Below are 18,936 nucleotides of genomic sequence, written 5' to 3'. Positions count from 1 at the left end.
GCCCAGGCCGCGGACGGGCGTCACGTGACGGCGGAGCGACGAGCCCGGCACGTGATGTGCCCTAACCGCCGGGATAGGGTGACCGGCGCCTGCGCGCAGGGGGTTGCCGGTGACCCTGCTCCTACGCAGGTGTGTGTTTTGGCGGCGCTGGGCGGTGTCTCCCTCTTCCTAGAGGGGCTGTAGCTCCGCTTTTGCCCACCCCAGCCAATTTTCTTCCCACTGTGTGGGCAGGGCGGCTAGGGAGGCCGGTCCTGGCCTGGATTGCTGGTGTGAGGCGGCCCGAAGTGGCAGGAAGTCAGCTTCCAGATGACCCCGTGGGATCTTTCTGCTCTGGTTAGGGCGGCGGCCGTCCCTTTACTCAACCCTCGCCGTACTGGTCCTCCCAGTTCCTTCCCCTCAGCAAATAAACAAACACCAGCGCGTGACTCGATCGACTCAAAAACAGAAAAGTTGTTTCCGTCTCAACTTTCTGTAAACTCTCCCTCCTTTCACGCATCGGAACTCCTTCAAATACTTAAGCGAGATATTGGGGTCTCGAAGTCTAAAACTCTGTTTAGGTGCTATTTAGTCTTGGCGGGGGCGTTAACACCATTTATTGAGGCTTACAACGTAACAAGCATGTTGTTAACGTGTTCCCTCAACAACATTTAATCTCGGCAATAATCCTACAAAAGTTACAGCCAAAAATCAGTGCCTTTGCTACTTTGTACACAATTCACCAGTTAAAATTTGTGTACTCTTGCTGACTTTATTTTTTAAATGTATATTGTTCTGTGTGTGCATACATCTCCCCTTTAAAAGAAAACAATTGCGAGCAACTCCCTGTCCCGAGTCTTTATTTACATTTATATCTACACCGGCACGAAAAGGTCAGCCGGGCTCGCTCGTCCTCAAGTGTGCCACGGTCCCCTAGGAATTGTCCCGATTTCTCAGACACGCTGGGGCTCAGCGATATCAGGAATTCTAGCCCAGCTCCTTCCCAGCGGTCGAAGCCGGCGGCTCGGCCCAGCTGGCAGCAGGAAGTGCCCGGCGCTGACTTCGCCCGCGACGCCCCCGCGGCTTGTAAACACCGGGCAGACGCGCGGCGCGGCAAAGGCACAGCACGCGCCTCGAAGCCAGGACTCTTCTCTACTCGGTGAGGTGGGCGCCCAGGCTTAGGAGCTCCACGCCCCGAGTCCGGAGCCGGGAGCCCCGCCCGGAGCGGAACAGGAAGAGGCTCTGCTGCCCGGCCCCGCCTGCCGCGGCTGGCGCGAGGGGAGGGGCTGCACCGGCAAGGGCGGTGGCCCGCGGGAGGGAGCCCGGCGGACAGGGGGGCAGGCGGGCAGGGACGGCTCCGCGGCCCCTTTAGAACTCGTTCCCTTCCCATCGTAAGGCAGTGGCTGGCGCCGCGATGGACCTGGCCGGGCTCCTGCTAGACGAAGAAGGCACCTTCTCCCTCACCGGCTTCCAGGACTTCACGGTGAGCACGCGGCCCGCCGCCTCCCAGCGCTTGGAGCCGCGACCGCGGGCGCTCCCTCCGCGCCCCCCACCGGAGCCCGAGCGGGGCCGCGAGCTCGCCTGATGGCTCTGCTGGGGAATTAGGCGGTAGCCGCTCGACCCGTGCCTACTCGAGGCCCTGGCTCCTTGGGCCCATGGGGAAAGCCGCGGGGTACAGGAATGGGGTAGGAGGTAACCAGCCCGGCCCCTTCTTGGAGAACTTCTCCTCCGGAGCCCTCGGTGAGAAGGACTCCACCCCCTGTGGACATAGTGCCGCTAGCAAACAATCCAGAGAATGCGGGGCTGGGTGGGGCACGGGCCCCACCAGCCCTGAGGCAGGCCTACCGCCCCGTAGCCCCCTTCCAGTCAGGAGCCAGGATCCTCCAGCATACGCTTCCCTGCCCTTCACCCTCCACCCACCTCCTGCCCTGTTTCAGTTCCTCCCAGGACACCAGAAGCTGAGTGCCCGGATCCGAAGGAGACTCTACTATGGCTGGGACTGGGAAACTGACTGTACCCTGGAGGAGCTCTCCAGCCCGGTGGCAGGTTAGACAGTATTTTGTACGACCGGACAAGTGAGAAGCCTGAAAGTGGGGTTGTCAGCTGTCATCAAAGTGACTCTAGGTGTACCCTGTGAACTACACTGCCTCTTGGTAGCTAGTATGTTTGACAGGTGTAAGGACTAGGTTTGTATTTCATTTTTTCCTTAAATCCAAATGAGTAGGAAATATTGCTGCCTTACAAATTTATGTTATTCTTGATCTATATACTAGAAACTTTTAATTTTCGAAGTATATCTATCATATATTTCCCCCATCAACAAGGCATATTTATCTTCTCAAATGAGCTAGAGTGAAGGACGCACCTAGGTAATTGCAGGTGACAGGGAAATAAGCCTTCCTGCTGGAAGGAGCTGGAATTCAAATTTGGAATAGGCCTTTTGTTTCAGCGTGGGAGAACTGGATCTCCACTTTGTTACTGTGGTCCTGTCTCCAAGACCTAAAAGAATGTAGATCTGGGTCTTCTGCTGATAGCAGTGGGCACCACTGTGGGGGAGTTGTTTGCTCACTCTATTATCCTTCTGCCTCTGCAGATATTGCTGTGGAACTCCTCCAGAAGGCAGCCCCCAGTCCTATTCGCCGGCTCCAGAAGAAATATGTAGCCCACGTGTCCCGGTGAGTCCACAATTGAGAGATACAGAGTGAGAGTGTTTGGGTTCTAGAGAGAGGGGAACAGTTACCTCTAAAGAGAACTTGTAAAGAAACAGGGATGAGCATCATAAGTTACAAGAACCAAAAGATCCTTGCGTTTAATTCCTAATGCTTTCTGATACCCAGAGAGGCTTGCATCTCTCCGTGTGCTATGATGCTGGCTCTGGTATACATTGAGCGGCTCCGGCATAGAAACCCAGACTACCTACAGCATGTGTCATCCTCTGACTTGTTCCTGATCTCCATGGTAAGATGCCCCCTTCCCTTTATCTCCCTGGTAAGCCCGGAGCCAGGTGTGAGCTCTACTGATACCACCTCTGGTTCCTCTGCAGATGGTGGCCAGTAAGTACCTCTATGATGAAGGGGAGGAAGAAGAGGTCTTCAATGATGAATGGGGAGCTGCTGGGGGTGTGGCCGTGCCCACTCTCAATGCCCTGGAGAGGGGCTTCCTGAGTGCCATGGTGAATAGCTCTTCTCTCTCTTGCTCTGTTTTCCTGACCTGCTTTTATGTTCTTTTCATCCTTTGTTTTTTATCTCCCAGCTTCTTGTGGTCTCTTCATTTATCTTTCTGTTTGTCTTCTTTATGTCTTCCCTTATTAGCATCTTCCCCTCTAGCTTTTCTGGAATAAGCACAGTCTTTGGAGGTTCCTGGCATGGTGAAGTCAGAAGTGGAGATCTCCCATTGTCAGTCTTCCAGGTCCCACAGAGTACACTCTGAGCCAGAGCTTATCTTACTGGGCTCTGGGTATTTGCTTCCAGACTTTGCCTTTCCCTAGATTCTGGGCTCCCTATGGGCATGAACCATTCCCAGGATTATTTTTTTCCCCTTGCTTTTACTGGAGGGTGCAATGTGAAACCAGATATGTGGTGATTAAATAAGTTAATACATAAAAGCTTTTGGAACAGTATCTGGCACATGGTAAGAGCCACGTATTACCTGTAGTGGAGGTTGTAGTTGCTGCTGTGGGTCTGGTTATTAATTGACTGTGGCTCATGTCCAAGTCTGGTTGGATGCTCTTCTCTTTATCCACAGGATTGGCGGCTCTACACTGATCCTCGGGAAATCTTTGAGGTGCTGAGCTGGCTGGAGGGCTGGTAGGTTCTAGGAATTGGGAAGAGGGACTTGAGGATTTGGAGGCTGAGGCCTAAGCCATAGGAGCTAAACAGAGGTGAGGGTCTGGGGGGAGGGAGAAAAGGAGAAAGAGAATTGCCCAAGGTCATGGTTCCGAAACGAGTCTGCTCTCCTCTTTGTAATCACCTTTGGAAAAGTGGGAGAAGCTTATTTAAAATACAGATCTTGGTCTCACCCTTATCTTTGGAATCAACGGGTAGTCTAGGAGCCTGTACATTTAACAAGTTCCCCGGTGTTCCCTGGTAGGTCCCTGGGGGAATGAGGGTGCCGGTGGGCCAGCTGCAGGAAGATTGCAGACCCTCTCTGTCTTTTCTCCTATCCCTGCAGCGTGGCTGAGCAGCAGGGGCGCCGGCGGGGCTGGTACACCTACACAGACCTGTGTGTGCTGCTGGAGCAGCCTGCCTGGCAACTGGTGCTGGGCTCCCTCTGCCAGCAGCTGGCAAAGGTGAGGCAGGTCAGGAAGCAGACGGAGCTTGAGCTGGCTGATGTCAAGCAAATACAGAATGGCTCAGGAGATGGGGTTGGAAGTAGATGGTGACTGAGATCTCTTAAGTTGAGTCCACATGTCCAGAGAGAAGGGATGGGTGTGTTAAAGACATTTAGAAGAGGGTTCAGAGGAAGGGGATTTGGGCACTGACCTTTCTTAACCCCTCTCCCCCAGCTGTCCTGCCTGTTGGCTATGGCATATGTGAGCAGCGTGGCCCTCGCCGTGGCATCGATGGCCGTAATACACCAGTCCTTAGGGCTGTCCTGCAGCCCCCCGCCTGGCCCTCCAGACCTTGGACTGGCCTCCAGGTGCCTTTTGGAACCCTGCATACCTTCTCCCATGCCACAGTGCCTGCCATCTCCTGCTAATGTCTCCGGCTGCCTGGAAGGCAATGTGGTGTTGCGTTCACTGTGGGGCAGTCTGCTAGTCTCGCTGACTCCCCCACCATTGCCTCCTCCGGACCCTCCTGCTCCCCCCATTCTTCTTCACAACTGCCCCCTTTGCCAGAAGCTCCAGAAGGACTCCCCAACCTGCCATGCCTGCCACCACCTCAACCATACTGTCCCCACGGGGCCCCCCAGTCCTTGGTCCCACTCCCATGGCCTGGCTCCCCCCTGGCCTTGGAGCCCAATGCCCCCTCTGCTTCCACAGCCCCAGCAATGTTCCCTTTTCAGCATCATGGAACTGGCCCGCCTGAAGTCTTTCATTTTCCCAGGCTAGGTAGGGTTCTGAGGAATGTGTTAAGAGGATTTGGGAGTCCCTGAGAGCCTGGAGGGGCAAAGCTTGATCTGGGTCCTTGGCTGGTCTCCTGTCCTCCTGGGTGATGGAGCTTAAGGGGGTCGTGTGGCAGAAGGACTGAAGATCACTTGCTCTTCTGTCCCTCAGTGGCTGATTGCCTGGCCAGGGCAGTGGTGGTTCCAGGGAAAGCCTCAGCTCAGTGACCAGGGGCGTGTCACAGGTGGACAGGGGCAAGGCTCCTGTCTCTCCATGTCCCCTGGGCTCTTCTAGACTTTTGCTTTTGAGTTTCCTAGGATTGGGCAAGGGAGGGAGGAAACATTGACCAGGGTCTGTTTGATGTCCCTGAGGTAGGAGAGGCAGGGACTGACAGGGCCACCCATGGTGGGAGTTGCTGAGGGAAGTGGGAGGGGGGAAGCCTCCCATACCCGTGCCCAGTCTAGAAGAACCAGGGGCTTCTGGGACCTTCATCCTGGCCCTTTTGTCTTCCAACATTCTCTTCTTAGTCCCCCGCTCCTGGGCTTTTCTCTCTTCCAGTTCCTCTCCTGGGTGTTCTCTTCACGGGCCTCTCTGGCCACTGCTTTATATCTGGATTTTTCACGCTTTTGTAGAACTAAGGTTTCAATAAACAGTTTTAGTTGCATGGCCTGGACTCTTCCTTCTGCAGCAGCCCTCAAAGAACTCTCCTCCCCAGATCTTCCTTCTCAGCCTCCTACTCCCTGATCCTACCGTCCTGCTGCTCATTCTCTCTGACCCCCATTCCAGAATGTCCTTGTTTGATGGTCATAGGTTCTCATACCAAGCTGCTCCCTCGTTCCTGCTCCCAGCACCCTGGGGCCCCTAACACTCCTCGACTCTAGTGCAGTGGGGCACAGATGGTGACTGTGCGGTGCCTAGGGGTAGCCCTGTCTGTCACAAGTTCTGAGTGAGCACCATATTTGTGGATCCCAAGGCCATCTCATGGAGAGCATATCCAGCAGAGCCCCGTGAGCTCCTTGAGGGCAAGCCCAAGGACACTTTGCCTCCTGACTTCCTTTCTGGGCTGACAAATGGTGGTAATTAGCGTAAGGGCTTCCGTGGTGGCTTAGCAGGTAAGGAATCCGCCTGCGATGCAGGAGACCCGGGTTCAATCCCTGGATTGGGAGGATACCCTGGAGAAGGAAATGACAACCCACTCAAGTATTCTTGCCTGGGAAATCCCATGGGCAGAGAAGCCTGGTGGGCTACAGTCCATGGGGTCACAAGAGTCAGACACAATTTAGTGACTAAACCACCACCAAAGAGAAGACCAAGGCTGGGTTATCACTGGAAGAAGAAGAGCAGCCAGCTGAACCGAGATGATTTGGTACCTCAGAGGAAGAGACACAGTAGGGGTGGTACTGCCACCTAGGGGGCATCTTGGAAACTTATGGGTCATTTTTTGGTTGACAAAAATTTGAAGGGATGGGACGAACTGGCACTTAGTCAGCCTATATGGGAAGCTACACATCCAGAAAGGCTCGAGAATTCCCTTATGAAGAATTCCCGAGCAACTTTTGAATGACTGGGTGGATATCATGTATGACTGTTTATCTGAGCCTGGAACTACTTATTTTCTCTAAGCATGTAAACACAGAATAGATTTTGCCCATTTGGAAAGACTCTGTTTCCCAGGAATGCATCTCTGTGTACATTAAATCTATGCTTTGTTCAGTACTTTACAAAGAACTTGTTCACTCTTTTGGAACATCGGGTCATGAATGGCAGCGCTGCCGGGGGTACACCTGTCATCAGGGAAGCACCAGTATCAGCTGGGATTGTAGCTGTCACATCTGTGGCAATTCCACTTGAGGGGTGGGCACTGGGCTGCTTCATTGTCTTCTAGTTTAGTTGGACCCAAGCTTTCCCACGGTGAAATAAGTCATTATAAATTACTTTGAGGACTTCCCTGCTGGTCCCGGGGCTAGGACTCCGTCCTCCTGATGCGGGGGGCCCAGGTTTCATCCCTGGTCAGGGGAACTGGATCCCACATGCCACAACTTAAGAGTTTGCACGCCACAACTAAAGATCTCACATGCTGCAGCAAGGATTGAGGATTCTGCTTCCCCCAGTTAGGATTGGAGCAGCCAAATAAATATTTAAAAAATAAATCACTTTGATTTCTTCTTTATATTACAATGAGGACACTGTATACAGAGTTGTGATCACAGTTGTCATACATGACGAAGGATGTACAAGGCTTGAGAACTACTGTAATTGCGATGGTTCCAAATGGCAGTGGTGAGGAGGCAGTACAGTCTATCAAACTTGCCCTGTCTATGCTGGGGGGGTTTCCTCCCCACCACTCCTATCCTGGGACAGGAGACCCAGATGGAGATTCTTGGGAGGGGGAGGGACTCGGAACTTGGTTCCCCGGTTAATGGGTGATGGAATTTGCACAAGAGCTGGGCAAAGGTGAAAGGGCTGCGTCCTGCCCCAAATCCCTCATCTCTTCGCTCTGCTTCATTGACACTCCCGCCCCCTCCCTGCTCCAGGCAGCTAACTTCACACAAACTCTGACCTCTTACTCTCTCTCTCTCCCTACTTAACTCTGGCCCAGGGTGGCCAGGACGAGACAGAAGGCAGGGAGCATGAGCCAGTCACCCCCCAACGCCATACAGCTCCAGTCTGTGGGTTCCCAGGGCACCCTGGCTACCCTGCCACGGCCACCCGATGTCCAAAATCCCTCCTCTGACTCTTGGGCCTCTCTGTGTGGGCCTCCTCCTTGGGGCCTCAGCTGTCTTCTGGCTCTGCAGGTAGGAGGCAGAGGTGCCTGGGTCGCTGTTGGCTGAAGAGGGTGTTTGGAGGGTGTAGGTGTGGTGGCATGAGAAACCCTCTGGAAATACGTATTTCTGCCTAATCGCCCGCAGCATATCTTGGTGTTGGCTTCTCTACTCTGCACCTCCCACCTGCTCCTGCTTCAAAGTCTCCCAGCAGGAGGACTCTCTTTCTCCCCTGCCCAGCTCCTGGCTTCCAGCCTCTTTGCATGTGGCGTGTCTACCTCCCTGCAAACTTGGATGGGCAGCAGGTGAGAGGAATTCCCTGGAGAGAAGGTGACAGGGTCCCAGCGGGGAGGCGAGGCTCAGGGAGGCTGGTGACTGCCCCACGTTACCAGACCTGCTGTTCCTACAGGCTGCCTCTTGTCCAGGCTCCATCCTTACAGTTTCTTATCCCCGCCTTGGTGCTGACCAGTCAGAAATTACCTCTGGCTCTCCGGACACCTGGAAACTGTGAGCACAGAGCAAGGGCACAGGGCGAGGGTGGAGTTGGGTGCTCCTCTGAGCACACAGGTGGACTTGGGTGCAGGGTTGAGATGGGGCAATGATGAAAGGGCCAGGCACCAGCCAGAACTGTAGAGCGATGGGTCTCCATCCTGTTTCCATCTCTCTTCTCCACGCCCCCAACTTCTCCCAGCCTCCCTTGTGCTGCGCCTCTGTGGGGGGCCTGGCTGCCATGGCTTGGAGCTCTGGAACACTTCTATCCGAGAGGTACGTGCTTGGGGATGTGGAGGAGGAGGGCTGGACTAAGAGTGCTCCCGGGGTTGGGGAGGTTCTTGTTTCCATTTTGTAGGAACTGAGGTGAGGTTTTTGTAGGGGAAAGAGGTGGTGGTGGGGAACCTCTCCTGGAATTGTTGGTTTTTGTTTTTTTTTTTTGCCACATCATGCAGCTTGTGGGATCTCAATTCCCCAACCAGGGACTGAACCTGGTCCATGGAAGTGAAAGCCTGGAATCCTAACCACGAGGATTCCAGCGAACTCCCTGGAATTAGTTAAGAAGTCCAGGCTGAGGTCATCTTGATAAAGGAGAATGTTTTCTCTTTGTCCTTTTCTCCTCTCCACCAGGTGTCCGGGGCTGTGGTGGTCTCTGGGCTGCTGCAGGCCATTCTGGGGCTGTTGGGGGGTCCTGGCCACTTGTTCCCCCGCTGTGGGCCCCTAGTGCTGGCCCCCAGCCTGGTTGTGGCAGGGCTCTCTGTCTACAGGGAAGTAGCTCTGCTCTGCTCCACTCACTGGGGCCTGGCATCGCTGTACGTAAGTCCTAAGAGGCATGATGCCCAGTGGGTTGTGTGGGAGCAGGGGGAGGGGAGAGCTGCTACTCTACCAGTCCAGCAGCCGTCTCAGCAGGGATAACACTTGTGGGTTTGGAATCCAGGACTTTTACTGGATTCATTTGTTCACCTTGACTTGTACCTTGTCTCCCACTGATCCCCAAGGTGCCCTCCTGCCCTCTCCATGGGGGCATTCTTCTCTGGAACAACCTTTCGTGGTATTCTGCCCCTCCCATCTCCACTCCTTGCCTCAGGGGCAAGCTTCCTCTTGCCCCTAAAGCCCCTTCCCTTTTCTAGGCTGATTGTGCTCATGGTGGTCTGTTCTCAGCACCTGGGCTCCTGCCTGCTACCCCCACGCCACTGGAGGCCAGCTTCAACCTCTTCAACCCATACTCACATCTTGGCCTTCAGGCTCCTCTCGGTATGTGGGAGTTTGGGTGAGAGGCAGTTGGAGTTAGGAGGGCTGGCATGGATTGCTCACTTGGCCCCTACTTGGTTGTTGCTTACCCCTTTAAGAAGGTTGGAAGGTTCTGGGGGAGGGGTTCTTTTCTGAGTCTTGTCCCTCAGGTGCTGATCCCAGTGGCCTGTGTGTGGATTGTCTCTGCCCTTCTGGGTCTCAGCATCATCCCCGGGGAGTTGTCTGCCCCCACCAAGGCACCATGGTTTTGGCTGCCTCATCCAGGTAGGCTTTCTCCTAGAATGCAGAGCCTGCATTCAGGAAGCTTATAATATGTCAGGGAATACAGATACTAATTCAATAGTTACCTAAGTGAATGTAGAATTGCATGTAGTAAATACAGCAAAGGACATGTACCTTGTATGATGAAGGTTTACAATGGGAAAAAATCTGACTTTATTGGAGAGGTTAGGAAAGGCATTCTTTTTTTAATGGTTTTTATTTATATTTATTTATATTACTTTTTGACCATGCCACACAGCTTGTGGGATCTTAGTTCCCCGTCCAGGGATCGAACCTGGGCCCTCAGCAGTGAGAGATGGAGCCCTAACCACTGGACTACCAGAGATTTCCCAAGAAAGGCATTCTTGAGGAAGTGATCGCTGAGCTGAGATGTGAGAGATAAGTAGGAGCTTATTAGGGAAAGGCAAGAGACAAGAGCATTCTAGGTGGAGAGAACAGCATATGCAAAGACCCTGTGGTGGCCAGCAGCACAGCAAGTACAAAGGCCTGAAACAAGGCCAGTGTATCTGGAGTGAAAGGAATGATGAAGAGTGTGGTTGCAGATGAGGCTAGAGAAAGAGGTAAGGGTCAGACCAAAGGGACTTTGTAGATCGCAGTAAAGGGATGGGTTTTTACTCTGAGTTTGATGGTTTTGTCCCAAGACATTATCTTCAAAGACAATGAGGCCTTTAGGCTTCTTGTGTCACAGGCTTTTGCAGGCAGGGGGATGCTTCAGACTTGAGTCTGGCCCCAAAGTGGCTCCTTCTCCCTCCCCAGCTGAGTGGGACTGGCCCTTGCTGACACCCAGGGCTCTGGCTGCAGGCATCTCCATGGCCTTGGCAGCCTCCACCAGCTCCCTGGGCTGCTATGCCCTCTGTGGCCAGCTGCTGCGTTTGCCTTCTCCACCTCCGCATGCCTGTAGCCGAGGGCTGAGCCTGGAGGGACTGGGCAGTGTGCTGGCTGGGCTTTTGGGAAGCCCCATGGGCACTGCATCCAGCTTCCCCAACGTGGGCACAGTGGGTCTTCTCCAGGTATGTGAACAGGGGTGTGGGGAGAGGAACCGGAGGTGCAAGAGAGGGAGGGGAACTGATGGCTTGCTGTGCCCAGCCCTCTGTCGGGCTCTTCACAGCAGCCATCTCATTGAGAGAGGTACCTAGAAGTGGTGGGGACTAGGAGTGTGAGGGAGACACTAAGTCACTACTGAGCTCCTTCTGTGCCTCAGGCGTTTGTACCAGGGCTGAGGTTCTAGAGAGAAAGGAGTCAGATGAAGTCCCTGTTCTCTTGAGTAGTTCAAGAGAGAGAGAGGCGGACACGTTAGGAGAAAAGCAAATAAGATAATTTCCAAAAATGATAAGTGCTATTAAGAAAACAAAGCAGGGGATGGGAAGGGGGTTGAGTAAGAGAGATCCCTTTAGGATGCTTCTTGGGAGAGTAACATTTGAGTTGGGATCCAAAGGATGAGATGGGGTTGGCCAAGCACAAAGCTTGAGTGGTTGAAGAGGTGTGTTCCAGTGTCTCTTCATCACGTAGGCTGGACCTCGGCGAGTGGCCCACTTGGTGGGGCTGTTCTGCATGGCGCTGGGGCTCTCCCCGAGGCTAGCCCAGCTCCTCACCACCATCCCGCTGCCTGTGCTTGGTGAGTGGGCCTGTGCTTGGTGAGCGGATGTCTCAGCAGCACTAGTATTGAACCAGGATCCCCCAGCAGGGCCCAACTGGTTGCTTGTGGTCGACACCCTTTCTTTCTGAGAAGCTTCCCTAGTATATGGCTGTGAGTATGTGGCAGCTGCCCGCATTTTCTCAGCCACATCTTGGCCTCCTGACTGGGCTTCTGGGCTTTTTGGTGGTCTCTGCCCATCACAACCTGCCCCGCCCTATAGTAAGTACTCTGCTGTGCCAGCCCTCTCCCAACCTCTTCGATTACTTCCGTACGACACAGGTGGGGTGCTGGGAGTGACCCAGGCCATGGTTCTGTCTACTGGATTCTCCAGCTTCCACTTGGCTGACATTGACTCTGGGCGGAATGTCTTCATTGTTGGCTTCTCCATCTTCATGGCCCTGTTACTGCCGAGGGGGTTTCGGGAAGCTTCAGTCCTACTGAAAACAGGTGGGAGGAAGGGGAGGGAAAGAGGAGTTGCCTGGCAGTGGGCAAGCAAGGGCTCAAGGCTTGAGATTCTCTGGACTCCAGGCCCCACACCCTTCTCTGAGCTTGGGGATAAATAGTCTGTCCATTTGTTTAGCAAATATTTACTGAACACCATGCTAGCTTCCTTGGGATACAAAGGTACGTATAGATTTACAGTCTAGTAAAAGAGATGAATCCCATGGACGGAGGAGCCTGGTAGGCTGCAGTCCATGGGGTCGCTAAGAGTCGGACAGGACTGAGCGACTTCACTTTCTCTTTTCACTTTCATGCATTGGAGAAGGAAATGGCAACCCACTCCAGTGTTCTTGCCTGGAGAATCCCAGGGATGGGGAAGCCTGGTGGGCTGCCGTCTATGAGGTCACACAGAGTTGGACACGACTGAAGTGACTTAGCATAGCATAAAAGAGATGAGATGTGTAGAAATGTAACTAGAAAGGTTCAGATAAAGAGCTGTGATGCTCTGCAGTGAGAGAGATGGCTTCTGTTGGAGATGATCCCTGTAACTTTTATGGAGAAAGTAACACTGAGCTGGTCTCGAAGGACGGTAAGATTGAAACGCAATTGGTGAAAAGGTCATTCCTGGCAGAGGAACCACAGTAAACAAAGATGCTGAAGTAGGAAGTCATAGCATATGCTCCAGGAGCGACAAATAACTTAGTTTGTTAGCTCAGCTTAGCAAACAGCAGTGATTTTAACTGAGGATGGTTTTGCCCCACAGAGAACATTTAGCAGTGTCTGGAGACATTTTTGGCTGTTATAAGCAGGGGAGAGGTTGCTTGCATTTAGAGGTTACTTGCATTTAGTGGGTAGAAAGATGCTGTTAAACATTCTATAGTGCCCAGAACAGCCTCTCTCAAACAGAGAATTATCTGGTCCAAATGTCAGTAGTACTGAGGTTGAGGAACTCAGGCTAGAGCATAGAAGGTGAGAAGTAGGAAATAAGGTTGGGGATTTTAATACCAAACTTTCCAAAGACAGGGAGCCTGGAATGATCAAAGCATATCTGGAGGGTATGTGGATGCTCAGAAGACAGGGTGTTAAGCAGGGGTCCTGTGGGAAGGGTCTGGGTGTGGGAAATAGAGAGCAAAGGGACAAAGTGGGGAGGGAGAGATAGAACAATTCAGAAAGATATGCCCTCCATCCAGTACTTAAGCTTAGGTTGGAAGTATTAGACCCTTGGTTTTGCATAGAGTCAGAGTCCCCCTCCTGCGTGGTCCCAACCCCTTGTAGGCTGGAGCCCTTTGGATGTGTTACTGCGCTCATTGCTCACAGAGCCCATCTTCCTGGCGGGACTCTTGGGCTTCCTCCTAGAGAACACCATCCCTGGTAAGTTGAGGCCAGGCCCCAGCAGACTGGGGAGTGGCCAGGAAGTCATTACTCCCTGGGTTGGGCAATGTCCTGACCACTTTGTCTTTTGCAGGCACACGGCTTGAGCGAGGCCTAGGGCAAGGGCTGCCACCTCCTTTTACTGCCCGAGAGGCTCCGATGCCTCAGAAGTCTAGGGAGAAGGCAGATCAAGAGTACGAGCTTCCTTTCTCCATCCAAAACCTGTGTCCCTGCATTCCCCAACCCCTCCGTTGCCTCTGCCCGCTGCCCCAAGACTCTGGGAATGAGGAAAGAGGGCCCTCTGAGCCTGGAGAGACAGTTGACTTGTTGCCTGACTTTGGGGACCAGTGCCCTCAGCCTAGCAGAGGACAGTCCCAGTAATTACTAGGATTCCTACTCTGGTTAGTTTAGTCCTACCTTTCAGCTTGCTGGAGAATCAGATGGCAGGCTCCACTTTCTCCTAGGGAGAGGATGTATGTGTGTGTCTCACATGGGCCCCCCCAAAGTCTCACTTCCCAATAGGTGTGTTTGCCTTTTCTTTTCTTAGTTAGGCCTGTTCCAGAGCAGGGACTGTGAATGAATGAGTGATATTTTGCCTGTGAATGATCTATACTCGAACCCTAGCATTCACTTAACTGATATTTATTGAGTATCTCCTATGTGTAAGGTCCTGGAAATACAGATATGGATAAGACAGGGTCCCTCCCCTCTCTAATACTTATGATTTAAAAAGACATGTAATTACTGGACTTCCCTGGCGGTCCAGTGGTTAAGACTCTGAGCTTCCAATGCAAGTGGTGTGGATTCGATCCCTGGTGGGGGAACTACTAAGATCCTGTAAGCTTGGTGGTGCATCAAAAAGAAACAACAACAATAAAAAACATGTAATTACTAACTAAAATCCAAAATGGAAGTCAGTCTTCAATAAAGATTAAAAGAATGCTATGGGAGCAAAGAGTAAGAAACAATGAATTCTGATTGGGGACAGTGGGAAAGACTTTACATAGAAGCAGCACTGGGGCTGGTCTTAACAAGAGGACTTTGGGTTGGGGAACATGGATGAGGAGAATTTTTCAGACTTGGGTGTCCAGATGGAGCAAAACTGTAAGTTACACAAGGTACAAGATGAGTTGGATTGGTGATGGAGCATAAGTATGGTGGTGGATGGAGGGAGAAAGGAGGCAGGAAGGTACAAGATAAGGTCAGACCAGGGACAGTATGCCTGGGAGACTCATCTCTTAACGACCAGCGTGCTGGTGGGACCCAAGAGAGACTATCTAGTGACGTTCAATCCCCTCATTTTATTTAAAAACAAAACAAAACACGTAGGGTAGGGAAATTTGACTTTCGGTTTTTCAACAAATCCAAATTCGTGGTCCTCTTTCCTGCATTTCGTCTGGCATTCTTTCTACTCTGCCAGGGCAACTCTGCTGTGCTGAGCTTAGTCGCTCAGTCATGTCCGACTCTTTGCGACCCTATGGACTGTATCCAGCCAGGCTCCTCTGTCCGTGGGGATTCTCCAGGCAAGGATACAGGAGTGGGTTGCCATGCCTCCTCCAGGGAATGCATCTTCCCAACCCTGGTCTCCCGCATTGCAGGCGAATTCTTTACTATCTGAGTCACCAGGGACGTAGGGCAACTCTAAGGAGAGTCTTTATCCTTCCACTTCCCTACCAGGGCCCCGGTAGCCCTCCGGCTCCGAGCACTCCACTTATCAGCTCCTGGAGCCCAGATGCCCCGCCCACATCAGGCCTGGGCTCCGCCCCAGTGTCCCAAGACCCCACCTCCCTGTAGTGGGGGTGGGAAATGCTTCTACTCTAGGCCTTTTCGTTGGCGCGGGCGGGCCAGCCTGCCGCGGGGAGGGTGAGAGCTCTCTCGGCCGCTCACGGTAGGTGGGGTCGAGCTCTAATCCGGGCCAGGGCCGAGGCCAGGCAGCGAGAGACTTCTCGGGCCCTGCGGGCTGGTCCTGGCAATAGTGCCTCCTCCCCCCAAGTGTCCTGCCAGGAGGGACCCGCGCGGCCAAGGTTCTGGGCCAGGCCTCCGGGGATGGGCGGCGGGGGCGGGGTGGCGGGGGCCGCGCGTGCGCAGCTCGCCTCCCGGCCGCGGGGCGGGGTTTGCGGAGGTACTCCTACCCGGCAACTTGCTGCGATGAAGCAGCGGGTTTTTGGCCTTGTTGCCCCTTGGGGAGTTCGGAGCCGCGCCTCACGCAGCCGGCTCTGTAAAAATAGAAACACGGACTGGAAGGCCTTTCTAGCGAGGGCGAATGGAAACTGGCTGCCACCAGGCGGGGCTCCTGGGGTGGGGCTGTGGTAAAGGGAGAGAGGGTCCGCCCTCTCCCAGAGGGGTGAGGCGGGGCGGGGTCTAGCCCGGACGGTCGTTGGTGTTCTGCTTCCCTCTGCAGGATGGCGGAGGAACTGCGCCTAGAGGGGTTCATGCCCACCCGCCTTAGGCAACCCCGCTCCGCGGTTGGCCCTCCACACACCCCCTCCCTTCATTCAGTAATTGTAACAGGTGTACATTTGACTTCCCTCATAGCTCAGTGACACAACTGAGCGACTTCACTTTTCACTTTCATGCATTGGAGAAGGAAATGGCAACCCACTCCAGTGTTCTTGCCTGGAGAATCCCAGGGACGGGGGAGCCTGGTGGGCTGCCGTCTCTGGGGTCGCACAGAGTCGGACACGACTGAAGCGACTTAGCAGCAGCAGCATAGCTCAGTAGGTAAAGAATCTACCTGCAATGCTGGGGACCTGGGTTCGATTCCTGGGTCGGGAGGATCCCCTGGAGAAGGAAATGGCAACCCACTCCAGTAATCTTGCCTGGAAAATCCCGTGGACAGAGGAGCCTGGCAGGCTACAGACCCTGGGGTCGCAAGAGTCGGACACGACTTAGCGACTAAACCACCACCACCACACTTGAAGCTAATATAATATTGCAAATCAGCTATACTTAAATAAAAAATTATTAGAAGGAAAAGAATAAAAAACGGGTGAATCTGGTTAATGTGAAGTCATCCTAGAAGGAAGTAAGAAAAAGCTGAGATATAGGAGGCCTCAGAACTGGACGTGTGTGGTGGGAGCAGCTTACTCTAGGTGTGGTGCTGAATTTCTCAAACTTTTTGGGGGGGCTTGTTGACCCCCCCAGCTGCATTTTAAACTCCTCCCCCGCCCACAAAACACCATACCAGTGTGGGGGTCTTGAGCATCCAGGCTTTCTAAAGTGACAGGCTCAGATAATCAGCCCAATTTTGGTGACTGAGAGTGCACACTGGGGAGTGCCTAGAAAGGAAAGGATGGCTTGGCGACTTGCTATTTGTGACAGACTTGAGGTTTGTGATCTTCGGCAAAGTGGGACTCTGGTCTGGTGAGGACTGGCTTCATCATTCCCAGATCTCCTCCGAGTAGGAATAGCAGGGGAACTGTGACTGAAATACCGTCCTCCAAACAGAAGGTTTTTAGGCTTTTAGATAAAAGTCACAATATATGCATTTCTATTTCACCTGCCTAGTGACTGTACAAATTATGTTACAAGGCTGCACTAGGTTATGGTTGGAAGAATAATGGCTTAGATTGAGACAAAAATGACTGGAAGAACGGAGCCATGTTAACCATATTAATGAAATCCAAGGATTTTCATTGTTTTCTTTATATTCTTAAAGATCTACCTCCCCCAACTTCAGTTTGTATTTATAGACTTTCATTATATCACTCTTTTTTCTAAAATATAAATTTATTTATTTTAATTGGAGGTTAATTACTTTACAGTATTGTATTGGTTTTGCCATACATCAACATGAATCTGCCACAGGTATACACGTGTTCCCCATCCTGAACCCCCCTCCCTCCTCCCTCCCCATACCGTCCCTTTGGGTCATCCCAGTGTACCAGCCCCAAGCATCCAGTATCATGCATCGAACCTGGACTGGCGATTCGTTTCATATATGTATATCACTTTTTTTTTTAACCCACAGAAAAAATGATCAAACTGCCTGTAAAGTAGCCATAGTTACTGAACATCTGTTTGGTTAAGGCTACACATTTAGTTATTGAAGTGGAAAGGTTGGCTTCCAGGATGTTCAGCAGGGCATGATATCATTGATGGCAGTGCCTTGGGTGGGGAGGTAGGCGATGAGGGAAGTGGACTTATTTCATGGTCTCTACCTTTGCTATGTTCTGTATCTTATATTGACTTCTTAGTCATTCAGGGTCTTCTTGAAATGGAGTTGGGGCTTTTCTCTTTGCTTCTGGACATGAAGTTATTAGCTCTTTATTTGACCATAACTATGAATCTCTTCCCTCCAAATGGGTATATGGATGTATGCACAAATTTTGCGTATAATTCCAGAGAACTTACATGCATTGACTCTAGGTTAAGAATCCCTGACTTAGAGAATGTATCTATATTTAGGGAAAAATGTATTTAGGGGACATATAAGTGTATATATATATATATGTGCATACTGTAATTTAGGGAATATATACATGTTTAGTGAATATACACACCTCTAGTATTCTTGCCTGGAGAATCCCCATGGACAGAGGAGCCTGGCAGGCTACAGTCAGTCCATAGGGTCGAAAAGAGTCAGAACACACACACACATATATTTAAAATTCTGAGAGCTTCCAGAGTTTTGTTTTTAGATATTTATCAAATAATTCGAGTTTCCTGCTTATGATACTTATGATGTTTTATAAAAAAGAACAATTTCTTCTCTTTTAGAAATTCTGGGAAAGGGTAGCACTGACATATTTATTAGGAATGTGATAAAGTTGCGACAAGAATGGTGTGGGTTTCCACATTGTTTTACCATTGGAAAGCAGAAATTCTATTACCCTTTTATTGAGCCTTAAATGCTATAGAAGAAGGAGATATTTTACATCCTCTAGGAATTTAATATGAGGAAAAAGCTGTCAAAATTCTAGATAGATTTTTAGTGATAGGAGGTAGTAAGATTGATGCTCAGCTTATTACATACCAGGAGGGTGGAGGAGAGGTAGAAGAAAGTAAATCCATTCCTTCTGTTTTCTGAGGATTTTCATGAAGCATATTTGATACAGAACTGTCTGAGTGGTGTCAGACTTGCAGGACCCTGGAGGCATTTTGCTAAATTAAGACTCTGCTGCAGATGGAGGAACTGGAGCAAGGCCTGCTGATGCAGCCATGGGCATGGTTACAGCTTGCTGAGAACTCCCTCCTGGCCAAGGCGTATATCACCAGGCAGGGCTATGCCTTGCTGGTTTCAGATCTTCAACAGGTGTGGCATGAACAGGTGGACACTAGTGTGATCAGCCAGCGAGCCAAGGTAAGTGTGAAGAGAAGTACTGCTGTGGGTGGCAGGGGACATAATTTCTTCCCTAGTGAAGGTCAGGGAGCATTACCATCTCCCAGCTTGTTGGCCTATAGGTTACCAAGGAAGTTTAAATCAGGATAAAACAATTGCCACCAGTGTTCTGCATTTCCACCTCTAACCCTGGGATCTTTCCATATGGGTGTGGGTGTGGGTATATTTCTGTAGTGTATTTAGTAGAAGGAAGAATTGTGAAGTAGGCCAAAATTGTTTTCTTCTTTCCTGTTCTGATGTTTTTATTTTCCCTCACCTTCCTCTTCTGCCTACTATCTTCTCTTTTAAAAATATGTCTTCATTTACATGGCTGTATCGGGTCTTAGTTGTGACATGTAGGATC

General features: G+C 51.7%; 4 protein-coding genes across 10 annotated transcripts in view; 3 read left to right on the top strand and 1 right to left on the bottom strand.

The window, feature by feature from the left end:
- FAM134A (family with sequence similarity 134, member A) overlaps positions 1–1,366 on the bottom strand; it is a 6,626-nt gene extending 5,260 nt beyond the window's left edge. The window contains 1 exon segment of the mRNA XM_010861295.1: positions 864–1,366. Within this exon segment, the coding sequence (XP_010859597.1) occupies positions 864–1,366 (503 nt within the window).
- On the top strand, positions 35–5,684 carry CNPPD1 (cyclin Pas1/PHO80 domain containing 1). Of its 2 annotated transcripts, XM_010861215.1 has the most exons (9): positions 35–1,140; positions 1,373–1,459; positions 1,914–2,022; positions 2,570–2,651; positions 2,814–2,934; positions 3,020–3,148; positions 3,721–3,782; positions 4,147–4,264; positions 4,481–5,684. In XM_010861215.1, exons 2-9 carry the CDS (start codon positions 1,391–1,393, stop codon positions 5,024–5,026), a joined length of 1,236 nt encoding a protein of 411 aa, XP_010859517.1. In that variant the 5' UTR covers positions 35–1,140; positions 1,373–1,390; the 3' UTR covers positions 5,027–5,684. The 2 variants fall into 2 exon arrangements, with proteins under 2 accessions (XP_010859517.1, XP_010859516.1); XM_010861214.1 differs by lacking the exon at positions 35–1,140 and having other exon boundaries at positions 1,180–1,459.
- Positions 5,685–7,160: 1,476 nt separating this feature from the next.
- On the top strand, positions 7,161–14,070 carry SLC23A3 (solute carrier family 23, member 3). 6 transcript variants are annotated; one of them, XM_010861218.1, is made up of 12 exons: positions 7,161–7,815; positions 8,023–8,087; positions 8,192–8,289; positions 8,474–8,547; positions 8,902–9,083; positions 9,402–9,525; positions 9,672–9,786; positions 10,561–10,814; positions 11,314–11,419; positions 11,720–11,887; positions 13,157–13,252; positions 13,347–14,070. In XM_010861218.1, the coding sequence occupies exons 1-12, from the start codon at positions 7,651–7,653 to the stop codon at positions 13,631–13,633; spliced, it is 1,734 nt and encodes a 577-aa protein (XP_010859520.1). In that variant the 5' UTR covers positions 7,161–7,650; the 3' UTR covers positions 13,634–14,070. The 6 variants fall into 6 exon arrangements, with proteins under 6 accessions (XP_010859520.1, XP_010859518.1, XP_010859519.1 ...); XM_010861216.1 differs by having other exon boundaries at positions 7,930–8,087; XM_010861217.1 differs by having other exon boundaries at positions 7,930–8,087; positions 8,902–9,087; positions 9,433–9,525.
- A 964-nt stretch (positions 14,071–15,034) lies between these two features.
- The window catches only part of NHEJ1 (nonhomologous end-joining factor 1), a 93,013-nt gene continuing 89,111 nt past the window's right edge, over positions 15,035–18,936 (top strand). Inside the window, exons 1-2 of the mRNA XM_010861213.1 lie at positions 15,035–15,140; positions 18,378–18,554. Coding sequence (XP_010859515.1) covers positions 18,378–18,554 — 177 coding nt within the window. The 5' untranslated portion in view covers positions 15,035–15,140. The remainder of the gene's footprint in view (positions 15,141–18,377; positions 18,555–18,936) is intronic.

This window comes from Bison bison, unplaced genomic scaffold (assembly GCF_000754665.1).
Source record: "Bison bison bison isolate TAMUID 2011002044 unplaced genomic scaffold, Bison_UMD1.0 scf7180017864471, whole genome shotgun sequence".
NCBI lineage: Eukaryota > Metazoa > Chordata > Mammalia > Artiodactyla > Bovidae > Bison > Bison bison.
The sequence above is the reverse complement of the archived record's forward strand: the minus strand, read 5'-3'. Positions and strand labels throughout refer to the sequence as shown.